At 42.8% G+C, this 13,014-nt stretch overlaps 1 protein-coding gene across 1 annotated transcript in view; it reads left to right on the forward strand.

Moving 5' to 3' along the window:
* Window positions 1–13,014, forward strand: part of tspearb (thrombospondin-type laminin G domain and EAR repeats b) — a 76,832-nt gene that overhangs the window by 23,709 nt on the left and 40,109 nt on the right. The window contains exons 5-6 of the mRNA XM_043694476.1: window positions 9,337–9,496; window positions 11,936–12,168. Coding sequence (XP_043550411.1) covers window positions 9,337–9,496; window positions 11,936–12,168 — 393 coding nt within the window. The remainder of the gene's footprint in view (window positions 1–9,336; window positions 9,497–11,935; window positions 12,169–13,014) is intronic.

Below are 13,014 nucleotides of genomic sequence, written 5' to 3' on the forward strand. Positions count from 1 at the left end.
CCCTTTTAGCCCCGGGATCGTTCTGGTGGATTTGGTGCACCCCTGAAGGGTCAATATCCCCTTGCTGAGATGTGGCAGTCAGACTTAACACATTACTACAGAATGGGGTCTAACCAGAGCTCTGTGTGCCTGAAACATAACTTAGCTCTCTTTGAATTCAGAACTCTGGAGATATCCCATGTTAGTTTCTGCTTGTACCTGTCCATTAGCTTTCAGTGATTTGGGATCCCTAAATTTCCTATTTATCCTCAATTCCTTACTCTGATGCTTGCATGACTCCACATTTCCCCCACTGAACTCCCATCTATCACAATTTTGCCCACAATCTCTTTTGCACTGTTCTGCTCCCATCAACTGTGGCATGCCAGTTAGTGTTGTTGGCAGACTTGAAGATGTATATAGCACTGGACCTAAATACACTATTCAGCTACAAAACCAGAAGTGAATCTTCATACTGAGGATTCTCATGGAAACAAACTGTATTAAGAACAGGTATTGCTGGAAATACTCAGCAGGTCAAGCAGCATCAATGGAGAGAGAAATGAAATTAATGTTTCGAGTTGACGTGACTCTTCAGACTTTCCAATTCTGAAAAGCTGTGCAAGGTGGAATCAATAACTCTGTTTTTCTCCCCACAGATGCTGTCAGAGCTGCTGAGAATTTCTGGAATTTCCAGCAGTAATTTCAGCTTGCCAGCATCCACAATATTTTGCTTATATTTTGCTACAATGATGTTGGGTGGAGCTGCCTCAAGTATTTGGGTGAGGCAGTTTCGGGTATGCATATGCTATCTTAATGGTGTTTGACTCCCTTTCACGGCCTCTCCCAAACACACCTCCCTTGGCCAGCGAAGAACAGGATATTCCTGGCTTTCCAGGTCAATCCGCAAATCTGTCAAGACATATGCAAACCAGTGGCAGGGGCCAGATCTTCCAAAAGGAGGCTCCAGGCAGCAAGGGGTTTACTGAAGACTTTTTTGTCTCCAGTTCTGAACATCAGGTTACTCAGGTCCGTGTGAGATTTTGATTGATAATGTGAAGTGACTTGGAATATTTTATATTTTGTTGATGTTGCTGGGATTGGAGGGTTTGAGCTATAGGGACACGCTGAGTAGGCTGGTGATGTTTTCTCTGGCTGAGGTTTATAAAATCATGAGAGGTATGGATTGGGTGGATAGCCAAGGTCTTTTTTCCCAGAGGCATAGTTTAAGGTGAGAGGGTAAAAGTACCTAATGGGAAACTTTCTCACGCAGAGGTTGGTGTGTGTTTGGAATGAGCTGCCAGAGGAAGTGATGGAGGCTGGTACAGTTACATCATATAAAAGGCACCAGGGTGGGTACATGAATAGGAAGGGCTTCGAGGGATATGGACCAAATGCTAGCAAATGAGACTAGATTAATTTAGGATATCTGGTCAGCATGGACGGGTTGGACCGAAGGGTCTTTTCCGTGCTGTACATCTCTATGACTCTATGGCTATGACTTCGCGTAAGACCAAACCGTTTGTTTATTATGTAAGTGTATTGCCATAGACTATAGACAAATATGAGAATAACATGATTAATACCTACACGAGCTCATTGTTGTTCAATACTAGAATTATGAGCAATGAAAGAGATCATTTACCTTTTCATGGGCCACCAGATATTTGAAAGAGCTATCCAAGTGGTCCCATTCCCTTGGCCTTTTGCCCAGAGTCATGCACATTTTCCTCTTCAATTATCTACTCAATTCCTTATGGGAACTCACTATTGAACCTGCCCTTTCAGGTAACACATTCCAGATCACAACAACGCACTGCATAAAAATATTCTCATCCCCTTCAAGATTCTTTCACCATGCTTTTAAAGTTTTATTTTCTTTTAAATGTGTTACTTTTAAATTTGTTTAATTTTGGTTACTGATCCTCTTGTGAGTGGGAACACTCCCCCCCCTGCCCCACTTCTCTATTAGAATCAGTCATAATTTTGAACACTTCCATTAATTCTCCTCTTCACTTCTCTTAGGGACTTTATTTGAGACTTATGCTGTCTGGGTTGAAGTTTTAACTGGTGGTTGAGTATAGCTGACATCAGAAGATTACTGCCAGTGTGCTGCAGGGTTATAACCTGACTCATTTTACAGAGTAATTCATTAATTTTCAGAGAAATGGAACACATAAGGTTGCCAATTAGTTGCTGGTATTCCTAGATGTTTCTAGGATCTCCCACCACCACACTTTCCTCCCAATTGATGGCCCAACATGTCCATTGTCCAGGTATGCCACCTTTCCACCCACCTGGAAAATAAAAAGACTTCATTACTGCCATCATTTTATTTCTAATGGTTAGTCAATCAGCATCCCCCTCCCCCAACCCACACCTCCCTAGTTGTATAACTAGCAATCAACAATGATCAAAGGCAATGAAGAAAAATACTTCAGCTTTTTTTAATGCTTCCCAAATGTTCCATAAACTAATCTTCAATTCATGGAATCTCCAGAACATTCCTGAGGGTTTTGCACCTCCTATTGTTGGGACCCAGTCAATGTAAACCTTCCTTTCTGGTTTCAGTTCATCTGACAGGGAGAGAAAGGAAGATTTCTCTAGCGCCTTACAATCAATTGAGTTACTTCTATTGAAGTGTTGTCACTGTACTGATGTAGGAAATGTTGTCTTATCACATTTGGACTGATGTCTCTTTAAGAGTAGAAAATGCATATAAGCCAAGTACTGGAATGCTATCACATGACCATGGGCAACAGGCTCTCTGCACTGTAATACTCAAGGTGAAAGCTGTGCCTGAGATTAGCTCCACTCTGTATATATTAGTGTAGCTTCAAATAAACACACCAGCAATCTTCAAATAAACAGAATAAATGTATTTAATTTGTGTTACATTTAGCTAACACAGGAAGACTGTTACAGGAAGTATGCCAGCCAATTTGCTCCCACTAGCAGTACGGTGGTCATGACCATGAAATCTGCTTTATATTGATGTTAAATGTTGTATCAAACATGGCCAGGATTCTGAAGATATCTCCTGTGCTGTTCTTCAAAACAGTCCCATAGAATCTGTTATATCCATCTGAGAGGGCAAAAGGTGTCTTGGTTTTACCATCTCTGAAGGATGGCACTTTTGACACTGTAGCACTTGCTTCACGGTCTGGTATGGATATACACACAGGCAGGGAAGACCCCAGGTTTGGTCCTGGCTCTGGTCTGAGTTTAATTAAGATTGCTTGTGGGCAAACTAAGGGGCCTGAGTGAAGAAATGAGAAAATTCAGCTCAGGCTCCTGCTTAAGATAACTTTAGCTACCCTCCTCGCAGGAAGGCCTCGCTTTGAGAATAAGACTGTGTTGCATGTCACCATAACATAGAATTCAGAACTCCTGTGTTCACTTACAAGCTCTTTCCACACCTGATCTGACCCTGCATATGCAAACCTTACATTCTGCCTCTCAATACCTCTAACCCTCTGTCACTGAACTGCAATGACACTTCACTCCATTTTTCCGGTGGGAACTTGAGGTTTTCCCTCAGGAACTGTCTTCCTAAACTCCTTTATCTGTTTAATTTCCATCCGCCTTTAAACAGCTTCTCAAAAACATCTCTTTGACCAAGCTTTCTGTCATTTCTTACAAGTCTCCTGTGAAGGTTCAGTTGCTGTTCCTCTTTCTCCATTCCTGATAAAAGGCTTATGCCCGAAACAGCGACTCTCCTGCTCCTTGGAGCTCCCTAATCTGTCAAGCTTTTCCAGTGCCACACTTTTTGACTCCATGCTGCTTAGTATTTTATGTCCGTGTTACTATGGTTAAGGTGCTCTATCAATATAAATTGCTGCCTAGACATTCCAGACGAACAGAAGTCAATCTGGGTGTGGAATTGGAAGAATGGGGACACCCACAGCATATGAATCACTGCCTTCAGGAAAATTCAGGTTGAGGTGTGAATCATCACAACTTCTGTCCCTGTGGATATATCTAGTTGGCTCCCGGCCTGACAACGCCTCGATTTTAAAATTCCGAACCTTGTTTGCAACTTCCTCAGGACCGTGGCTCTCCCCGTCTTTGGCAACCTGTCCAGTCATTGGCGATCTCTGTTGACTTTTACTTCTGGTCTCTTGTGCATTCCATGCCTTCAGCTCACTAAGCCCCTAAACTTTGAAGTTTCCCATATGAATAGGTGGCACAGCGCTCATGTGAATGGGCCAATAATCCAGAGATGTGAATGCATGGCTATTTGTTGCATCTGAATTCACTTAATTAAAGCAATCCCAGAATTTAAAAGCCGGTGTCCATGATCATGACCATGAAGCTATTGGATAGTCCTAAAACCTCAACTGGCCCAATGTGGTCCTAGACCCACAGCAATGTGGTTGACTCTTAACTGCCCTTAGCAGGCCATTGTGTTACAAAGAAAGCATAAGGATATTTCAACCAGTTGGAGCTCCTGGCCTTGACCTAGGTGCTGGATACAACAAAAGTACACCCTGTCTTGTCAATCCTGCAAAATTCTCCTCGCTCACATCTGGGGACTTCTGCCAAAATTTCACAGACTAGTCAAACAATAGCCCAATGTTAAATCATTAAATTATACTTTCTGGCCAGTGCTAATATTTCCTCATGAAGACTCGTGAAATTACAGGCAAAGAATTCTCCTGTTGATTACCATTTTCCACCCTTCCTCAGTTGACGGACTAGCACTCCATGGAACACTGCCTGGGAGAAGCACCAAGGAGAACAAGGGAACAGAATGTAGTTTAAGTGGGGCATTTCATTGTGCATTACCAAGAGTAGCACCACTATTGAGGAAGCTGGCTGAGTCCCAAAGCTGCCAAACTGGCTCTATAACACGTGACGAGATAATCAACATGAAGGAAAAAAACTTTTCTTACCAATGTACTTGTTCCAAATGATCTTTTCAGTCTGTATTGGTAACATTACCCTGTGGACAGTCCTGGTAAAGGTGAGTCCAATCTTTGTACTGCAGTGATTTGCTCTAATTTAGTGGTGTACTTATGACACTATCACCCCTTTTCTTGCTATCAAAACAGTGTTAATGTATTTAAGTGTGAGTTGTTAATGGATAGTCCTATTGATGCAAGTATTGGTAACATCGCCAACTGCAAATTCTCCTCCAAGCCATTCACCATCCTGACTTGGAAATATATTGCCATTCTTTCAGTGTCACAGGGTGGAAATCCTTGAACTACCTCCATAACTGCCCTGCGAGTGCCTATACACCATGAGGACAGCAGTGGGTCACCATTACCTAACAAGTACAATTAGAGATGGATAGTAAATACTGGCCTTGTCAATGACATCCATAGCCCAAGATTGAATACATTTAAAAGCATCTGTGCTTCTCTATCTCTTTCACCTCCAATATGCTGCTTAAAATGTGTGTCCCTGACTAAGCCTGTGTTCTAATATTTCTCTATGTGACCAACGTATACAAACTTAGTCAGAACTCTCTTCGGAAACATTTTGGGACAATTTACTATGTTAAAGGCACTATTGAATGGAAGCTGTTGTTACTGATGGAGAAATATGAATATAGATCAAAATAGTATGTCAAGTACACTTTGCAGTCTTTTTTCTTTATTCATTTGTGGGATGGGGGCATTGTGGGATGGTCAGTATTTATTACCCGTCCCGAGTTGCCCTTGAGAAGGTGGTGGTGAGCTGCTTTCTTGAACTGCTGCAGTTCAACTGCTGTGGGTTAACCCACAATGCCGTTAGGGAGAGAAATCCAAGATTTTGACCTAGCCATAGTGAAGCTGAAAATGTGTTGCTGGAAAAGCGCAGCAGGTCAGGCAGCATCCAGGGAACAGGAGAATCGACGTTTCGGGCATAAGCCCTTCTTCAGGAATGAGGAAAGTTTGTCCAGCAGGCTAAGATAAAAGGTAGGGAGGAGGGACTTGGGGGAGGGGCGTCGGAAATGTGATAGGTGGAAAGAGGTCAAGGTGAGGGTGATAGGTCAGACTGGGGTGGGGGCGGAGAGGTCAGGAAGAAGATTGCAGGTTAGGAAGGCGGTGCTGAATTCGATGGATTTGACTGAGACAAGGTGGGAGGAGGGGAAATGAAATTTTCAGCTCTGATCTCCAGCATCTGCAGACCTCACTTTCTCCTAGCCATAGTGAAGCCACACAGTGTCTAACTCAATGACTCGTCTCTGGTAAATACGAACGTTGTTGATCTCCTCTTGTGTTGAAATCAGAAACAGACATGAAGGTGACAATTGGAAGCCACCCACCCTGCACTGAGACTGAAGCCAGCCGTCTCTGGTTTGATGTTTTCAAGAAAGACCTTTATATCTGCGATGGGAAGATTTGGGTGTCAATCTTACAAGGTAATGCAACAATATCATTAAGGTAGAGATGGATTGTTTGTAGTGCCACCCCTCAGTGAAGTTGTTAATGAATAAATAGAATACATAAAGAAAGAAAGTCACATTTGTATGAACCTCAGCAAGGCTCATTACGGTCAATGAAATTTTTTTTACTCAGCCAATGAAACAGGGCACAATAAGCTCCCACAAACAGCAATATGATAGTTGCCAAGTGACCTGCTTTTGCAATGTTGATTGGTCAGGACTCCAGGGTTAACTCCCTTACTATTCTTTAAAATTGTGCTATGGGATCTTCTCCCTCCACTTGAGAGGATAGAATCATAGAATCCCTACAGTGTGGAAACAGGCCCTTCAGCTCAACAAATCCACACCAATCTTCTGAAGAGTAACCCATGCAGACCCATTCCCCTATCCTATTATCCTATACTTACCCGTGACTAATGCACCTAACCTGAACATTATGACAATTTAGCATGACCAGTTCACGTACCCTGCATGTCTTTGGATTGTGGGAGGAAACCTGAGCACCCAGAGGAAACCCACACAGACACGGGGAGAATGTACTGTCGCCCAACGGTAGAATCAAATGCAATACCCTGGTGCTGTGAGACAGCAGTGCTAACCACTGAGCTACCATGCCAGATAGATGCGACCTTTTTTCTTAACAATTCACCTCTGACTGCACACCCCTGCTCAGGACTACACTGGGGTATCAACCCAGATTAGAACTTTCTAAAGAGGCATTTTGCCCACAATATTGTAAATCAGCGTTCAGGGTTCAAGTAGTGAGTCACGCTAATTCAGAGTGCATCAGTGCTGAACGGTACTGTCTTCCATGTGCGTCAATGATCAGATAAAGGTCTCTGAGTGTTGAATAAATTATCCCCTCCCCACACAACACATACACACACACCCACTCTCTTTCTGTTTCACACACACACGTATACACACACACACACACCCACTCTTTTTCTGTTTCACACACACACGTACACACACACACACACAAACTCTCTCTCTCTCTCTAACGCACATAAACACACACGCACACATATGCGCCCACTCTATCTCTCTCTCACACACAATCACACACATTTACACATATACTCACACACATACTTTTTGCTGAATCTTTTTCTCAAATTTGATTTGAGGAAGAGGGAATCAAAAACTGGTTCCCTTCTAAGTCACTTACCATGCTGATTTAGAAGTATTTCCTTTCACTATCTCTGAGTCAAAATCCAAAAAGTTCCTGTCTAACAGAACTGTGGATTTATGCACAAACCCAAAGACTGCAATGGTCTCAAGGAAAACAGCTCTCAGAACGATTGTGGTCGGCAATAAATTTGGGCCTCACCAACACCATCCATAAACAGTGAACAAGTTTTTAATAAAGCTTTTGCTATCAAAGTAGTTTTTTTTGTCAGCAGTAGTTCAGTTCAAAGCATTTGTGCCTCAAGAACATGGGCTTCAAGGTTCCAGTTAAGTGTATGAGTAAAAAAATTCAAGACTGACACCCCAGTGGAGTATTGCAATGTCAGAGGTACTATCTTTCCAATGAGATATTAAACCAGTGCTCTGTCTGCCTGGTTGAGTCAATGTAAAAGATCGCATGGCACTATTTCACAAGAGGAGCAGGAGGTCATCCTCTATATCCAAATCAATATTTATCCCTCAGTCAACATCAGGAAAGACAGATGATCTGCTCATGATCATATTGCTGTTTGTGGGAGCTAGTTGCATGTAATTTACATTTCCTATATCACAGTCGATGGAAAATGGAGCTGGAAAACGCACAGCAGGTCAAGCAGCATCAGAAGAGCAGGAGAATCAATGTTTCAGGCAGGACCCTTCATCGGGACTGATACTTCATCAGCATCTGCAGTTCTCACTATTTTCAATTTCCTATTTCACAACATTAAATATACTTCAAAAGTACTTAATTGGCTGGAAAGTGCTATATTAATGCAATTATTATTTGTTATTTAAAAAAAGACCATTTGTGATCTTACCATAAACAAAATTTCAAAAGTACACAAATGTCTTTGATTCATGGGGTCTTTGTTAAACTGAAATTTAACAAATCTCCAATTGAATTCACTAAATATCTGAAATTAAGAGTCTAATGATGACCATAAAACCATTGTTGATTATTGGAAAAAAAATAACTGGCTCATTAATGTCCTTTAGGGAAGGAAGCTGACATCCTTACCTGGTGTGGCCTACATGTGACTCCAGACCCACAGCAATGTGGCTGACTCTTAACTGCCCTCTGGGATGGGCAATAAATGCTGTCCCAGACAGCGAGGCCCTCATCCTGTGAATTAATTTGGAAAAAAAATTGAAATAAGGTGGAACAAGGGAAAGGCTATTCAAGCCAAGAGGCACAGTTCCATCATGAACTCAAACATATCCATCTACTCTCCGAAGGAGATCAATCGCACCATCATCCAATCCTCAAACTCAGATTAATCAATTCCCTAGTGTCCATGACTCAACTTTAATTTGTTTCAATTGATCTTTCTTCATTCCAAGTCAGGAAGCAAGCTATTCCATAGATTGTTTATTTATTTATATTTGTTTATGTTTATTGTTTATTTGTCTCTGTTTCCCTATAACCTCTTTGGACTTGTCCCTACCTCTGGGTCAGAAGGCCCAGGTTCACTCCCATTTGCTCCAGAGGTATGTCATAATGCATTTGAACAGGTTAGTTAAAAATATATGCTCCAGAACCATCAGCCATATTCCCCTCCAATATTCAAGCCAGTTGCCATTTTAATGAACCAATTGATGCCACATTGGCTATTTTTGCTAAGACCTTTTCCTTGTACCACTCTCATTAAAAAAAAAGCTTCTTCACTTCCTAAAACTTGATTGAAGCCCAGCAAATGTTACATTTATGGACTGCAGTTTGATGATCATATTATATGTAGTCTGGCACTTGCTTAAAAAGCAACCCCACCTTTCATGGCTTTTGCATCTTTAATATCATAAAATATCCCAAGGTATTTCTCTGGAGTGTTATCACAAAAAACAACCTTAAGGAGATTTTGGGACAAGTGACCAAAGGCTTGATTAATGAAAAGGAATTAAAGAGCATCTTTAAGGAGGACCAGCATGTGGAAAGGCAACAGCTTTTAGGGATTGCACTCCAGACAGCTAGAGGTATGGACAGCAATGTTGGATCATGGCAAGTAAAGGAAGTGTAAGGGGTCAGAATTATGGGAAATGCAGAATCTCTGAACCTCGGAAGTTAACAGGGATTGGCCAGTCTGAAGCCGAGAAGCAATTTGAAGACAGCAGCCAGGATTTTAGCAGTGAGACATTCCTCTACCAGGAACTGGATTAAGTCAATCAGCACAGAGATGATGGGTGAACTGTCTTAAGATAGTTCGTGGTTTCAGGGAAAGTCTTCAAAACAGTGACACAGACTCCATGCCTATCACTCTGAAAAATACAACTACAAATTGCACTTCAAACCAAATCGTGCTTGGCATGTATACAGTCAGCAGGAACCTCAATACACATCTCTCCACAGTATCTATTAAGAAGCAGTAGACATGCTTACAAAACTAGTAACATGGTTAACAGCATGTCAAGACTCATCTATGTCAATGCAGATTACTAACAATGAGCGAAGAGATTGACACAAATTGGGCAGTCCGCCAAAGCCTAAGAATGATTACTTTTGGATTGTTAAATGATTTCAGAAATCAGCCTGAGGAACTTAAGACGTTACCATTGGCCTTAACCTTGAAATGGCCATACAAATAGAAGCTTCCAGCTGCACAACACACGCAGAAACAGCAGCAAATTATTAGTGTGGCTTAGAAACCCGGGTTCAAAAGCAGATGATTTCATTTGTGGATAGAATGGGGACCTTTTGGTGACAGAGTAATGTCTGCCTGCTTCAGGAGCAGTCTGGGTCATTACAGACATAGAAATAAATAAAATATAAATAAATAAATAAAACACATATCAGTCTCCTGCTCTAAAGGTCAATTTTTAACCTTTCACGAACAGAATAAAGAGCCACTCAAAGCTTGACATTTTTGTAAATGCTTTGTTCATCCTTGAAGGTGCCAGTTTTAGCTCAAAGGGTCAGAATAACAAAGTGCCACCTCAACCAGGCTGGCAGGTGGGAAAGGGTTGGTGCAAAATGGAATGGGATGGCATTGCCCATTGCCTTCCCAACTCCTTTGGTACAATAAATACTGTGGGTTAGCTGTCAAGTTGAACTCCTGGCTTTTTCATATGTGCCAGCAGTATTTCACCAGCAGTAGGGACTGCCTGTGCCACATGGGGAGGCAGCCAGGTATGTTCTGGTACTCTGGCTCTGTGGAAAGGGCCGCTGCTAATTGAAAACATTCCCCCCTTCCCCAGCTTCCTGAATATACGCATACCTCCCCTCTCTACCAGCTTGCAGGGATCTTCCTGACTGGCCTCCTGAGGCAGCTTCAGTTACCTCATAATCTGGATGCCTGCAGTCCCAGCAGTGTCCACAGCCAGTGGTGGCACCAGTAGGATCAGAAACATAGAATCCTGACAGTGTGGAAACAGGCCATTTGGCCCAACACACGTCCACATCCACCATCCAAAGAGTAACCCACCCCGTTCCCCTACCCTATTACTCTACGTTTACTCCTGACTAATGCACCTAACCCACATTATCCCTTAATGCTTTCGGCAATTTAGCATGGCCATTTCACCTAACCTGCATATTTTTTGGATTGTGGGAGGAAACCAGAGCACCCAGAGGAAACCCATGCAGACACAGGGAGAATGTGCAAACTCCACACAGATAGTCAAACCCAGCAGTTTAACCACTGAGCCACTATAGGACTGGAGGATCATTAGTTAGCTGGCACCTCTTGGAGGTGGGACATATCCTCTCCACTACCTCAAGAATCTAATTGGCTGAACGTGAGCCACACATTATCGAGTCATAGCTTCCCAGGCCAGAGGTGGCAGGCTAACCCCCTGAGTCACCAACTGAGGACCCAGAGCCATCAATTCTGCTTAAAGTTCAGCCCCCTGAGCCCTCAGGTTGTGGGATTAAACCTTACTCTGGAGGTTGTAGAATGTTAATCCAGGCTGACGCTCCGCTGTTGCAACTCAGAGTAATGCTGAATGATTAGGGATGCCGGCTTTCAGATGAAACCCCATGTCTCCTCTCAAGTTGCCATTTTTCTGGAAACAAGGTGAGATTTCACCAGTATTCCAACATTCATCCCTCTGCCAACTTCCTGAAGGTTAGATTTTCTGGCCACTAACATGTTAGTCTTTGTGGGATCTTGCTGTGTGCAATATGGCCGCCATGTTTCCGCAGTGCAACAAATTAAAAAGTGCTTTATTGGCTGTAAAATGCTGTTAGGGGCCCCGAGGTCATGACAAGTTGTTTCATACTTTGGACTCTCCTAGAAATAGTGGCTAATGTTGGTCAAGAGCACCATCACATTTCCTGCTTTCCCATCATCGCTGCATTCTACACCCTGAATTGGTTGAACGACACAGGACAGTTGGTACTGGACTCATTGATGATCTGACATCCCTGCCTCCTCACCCCCCCCCCCCCGTTTTGTGTTTTCTTCTTTCATTTCCCAGCTAAGGAAAGACTCGACTATGTGGAGAACTATCAAAATCTGGTGACCAACTCCGAAACACTAGATGTGGAGATCTTTGAAATCCCAAACATTGGACTCTTTGCCGCCACAGCCAATAGGAAGCCCCAGCCAGGTTCAACGATCTTCAAGTGGTTGAATGGGAGGTTTGAGCCATATCAGAACATCACAACCTATGAAGCCCAAGCCTGGAAACACTTCTCCATTGGCCCTGAGGTAGGCTGGGAAAAGGATAAATGGTATGTTTTCAGATTTCAGAAAGTATGGGCATGATGAAGAAATGAAATTGCCTTCATTGACAAACTTCAACTGTTGGTGCTCAATGTGCTTGTGTACATGAGCATTAACTGACTTGGTTTCATTACTTTAACCTGGCCACAATGTTAGGACAGATCTCGGCACAATCATAGAATAGTTACAAATCAACAGGCGGCCATTCAGTCCTTTCTGTCAGTGCCAGCTCTCTACAAGACCAACTCCTACTTCATAAAATCCCTACAGTGTGGAAACAGGCCCTTCAGCCCAACAAGTGCACACCGACCCTCTGAAAAGTATCCTATCCAAAGCTATTCCCCTAACCTATTACTCTATATTTACCCCGACTAATGCAACTAACCTATACATCTATGAACACTATAGGCAATTTAGCATGGCCAATTCACCTAACCTGCACAGCTTTGGATTGTGGGAGCAAACCCATGCCTTTTTATGGGGAGAATGTGCAAACGCCACATAGACAGTTGCCCGAGGCTGGAATTGAACCCAAGTTCTTGGTGCTGTGAGGCAGCAGTGCTAACCACTAAGCCTCCATACTTGCCACAAACTCTTCCTCTACATTCTATTTCGAAGCTCAGTACTTTGAGTATAGGACTTGGGAAATCATGTTGTTGTACAGGATATTGGTGAGGCCTATTCTAGAATACTGTGTGCAATTCTGGTCACCCAGTTATGGGAAGGATATTATTAAGCTGGAGAGGGTTCAGAAGAGATTTACCAGGATGTTGCCGGGTATGGAAAGTTGAGTTATAAAGAAAGGCTGGATAGTCTGAGACTTTGTCCCCT

The sequence above is a fragment of the Chiloscyllium plagiosum genome, chromosome 7, assembly GCF_004010195.1.
Source record: "Chiloscyllium plagiosum isolate BGI_BamShark_2017 chromosome 7, ASM401019v2, whole genome shotgun sequence".
Lineage (NCBI taxonomy): Eukaryota > Metazoa > Chordata > Chondrichthyes > Orectolobiformes > Hemiscylliidae > Chiloscyllium > Chiloscyllium plagiosum.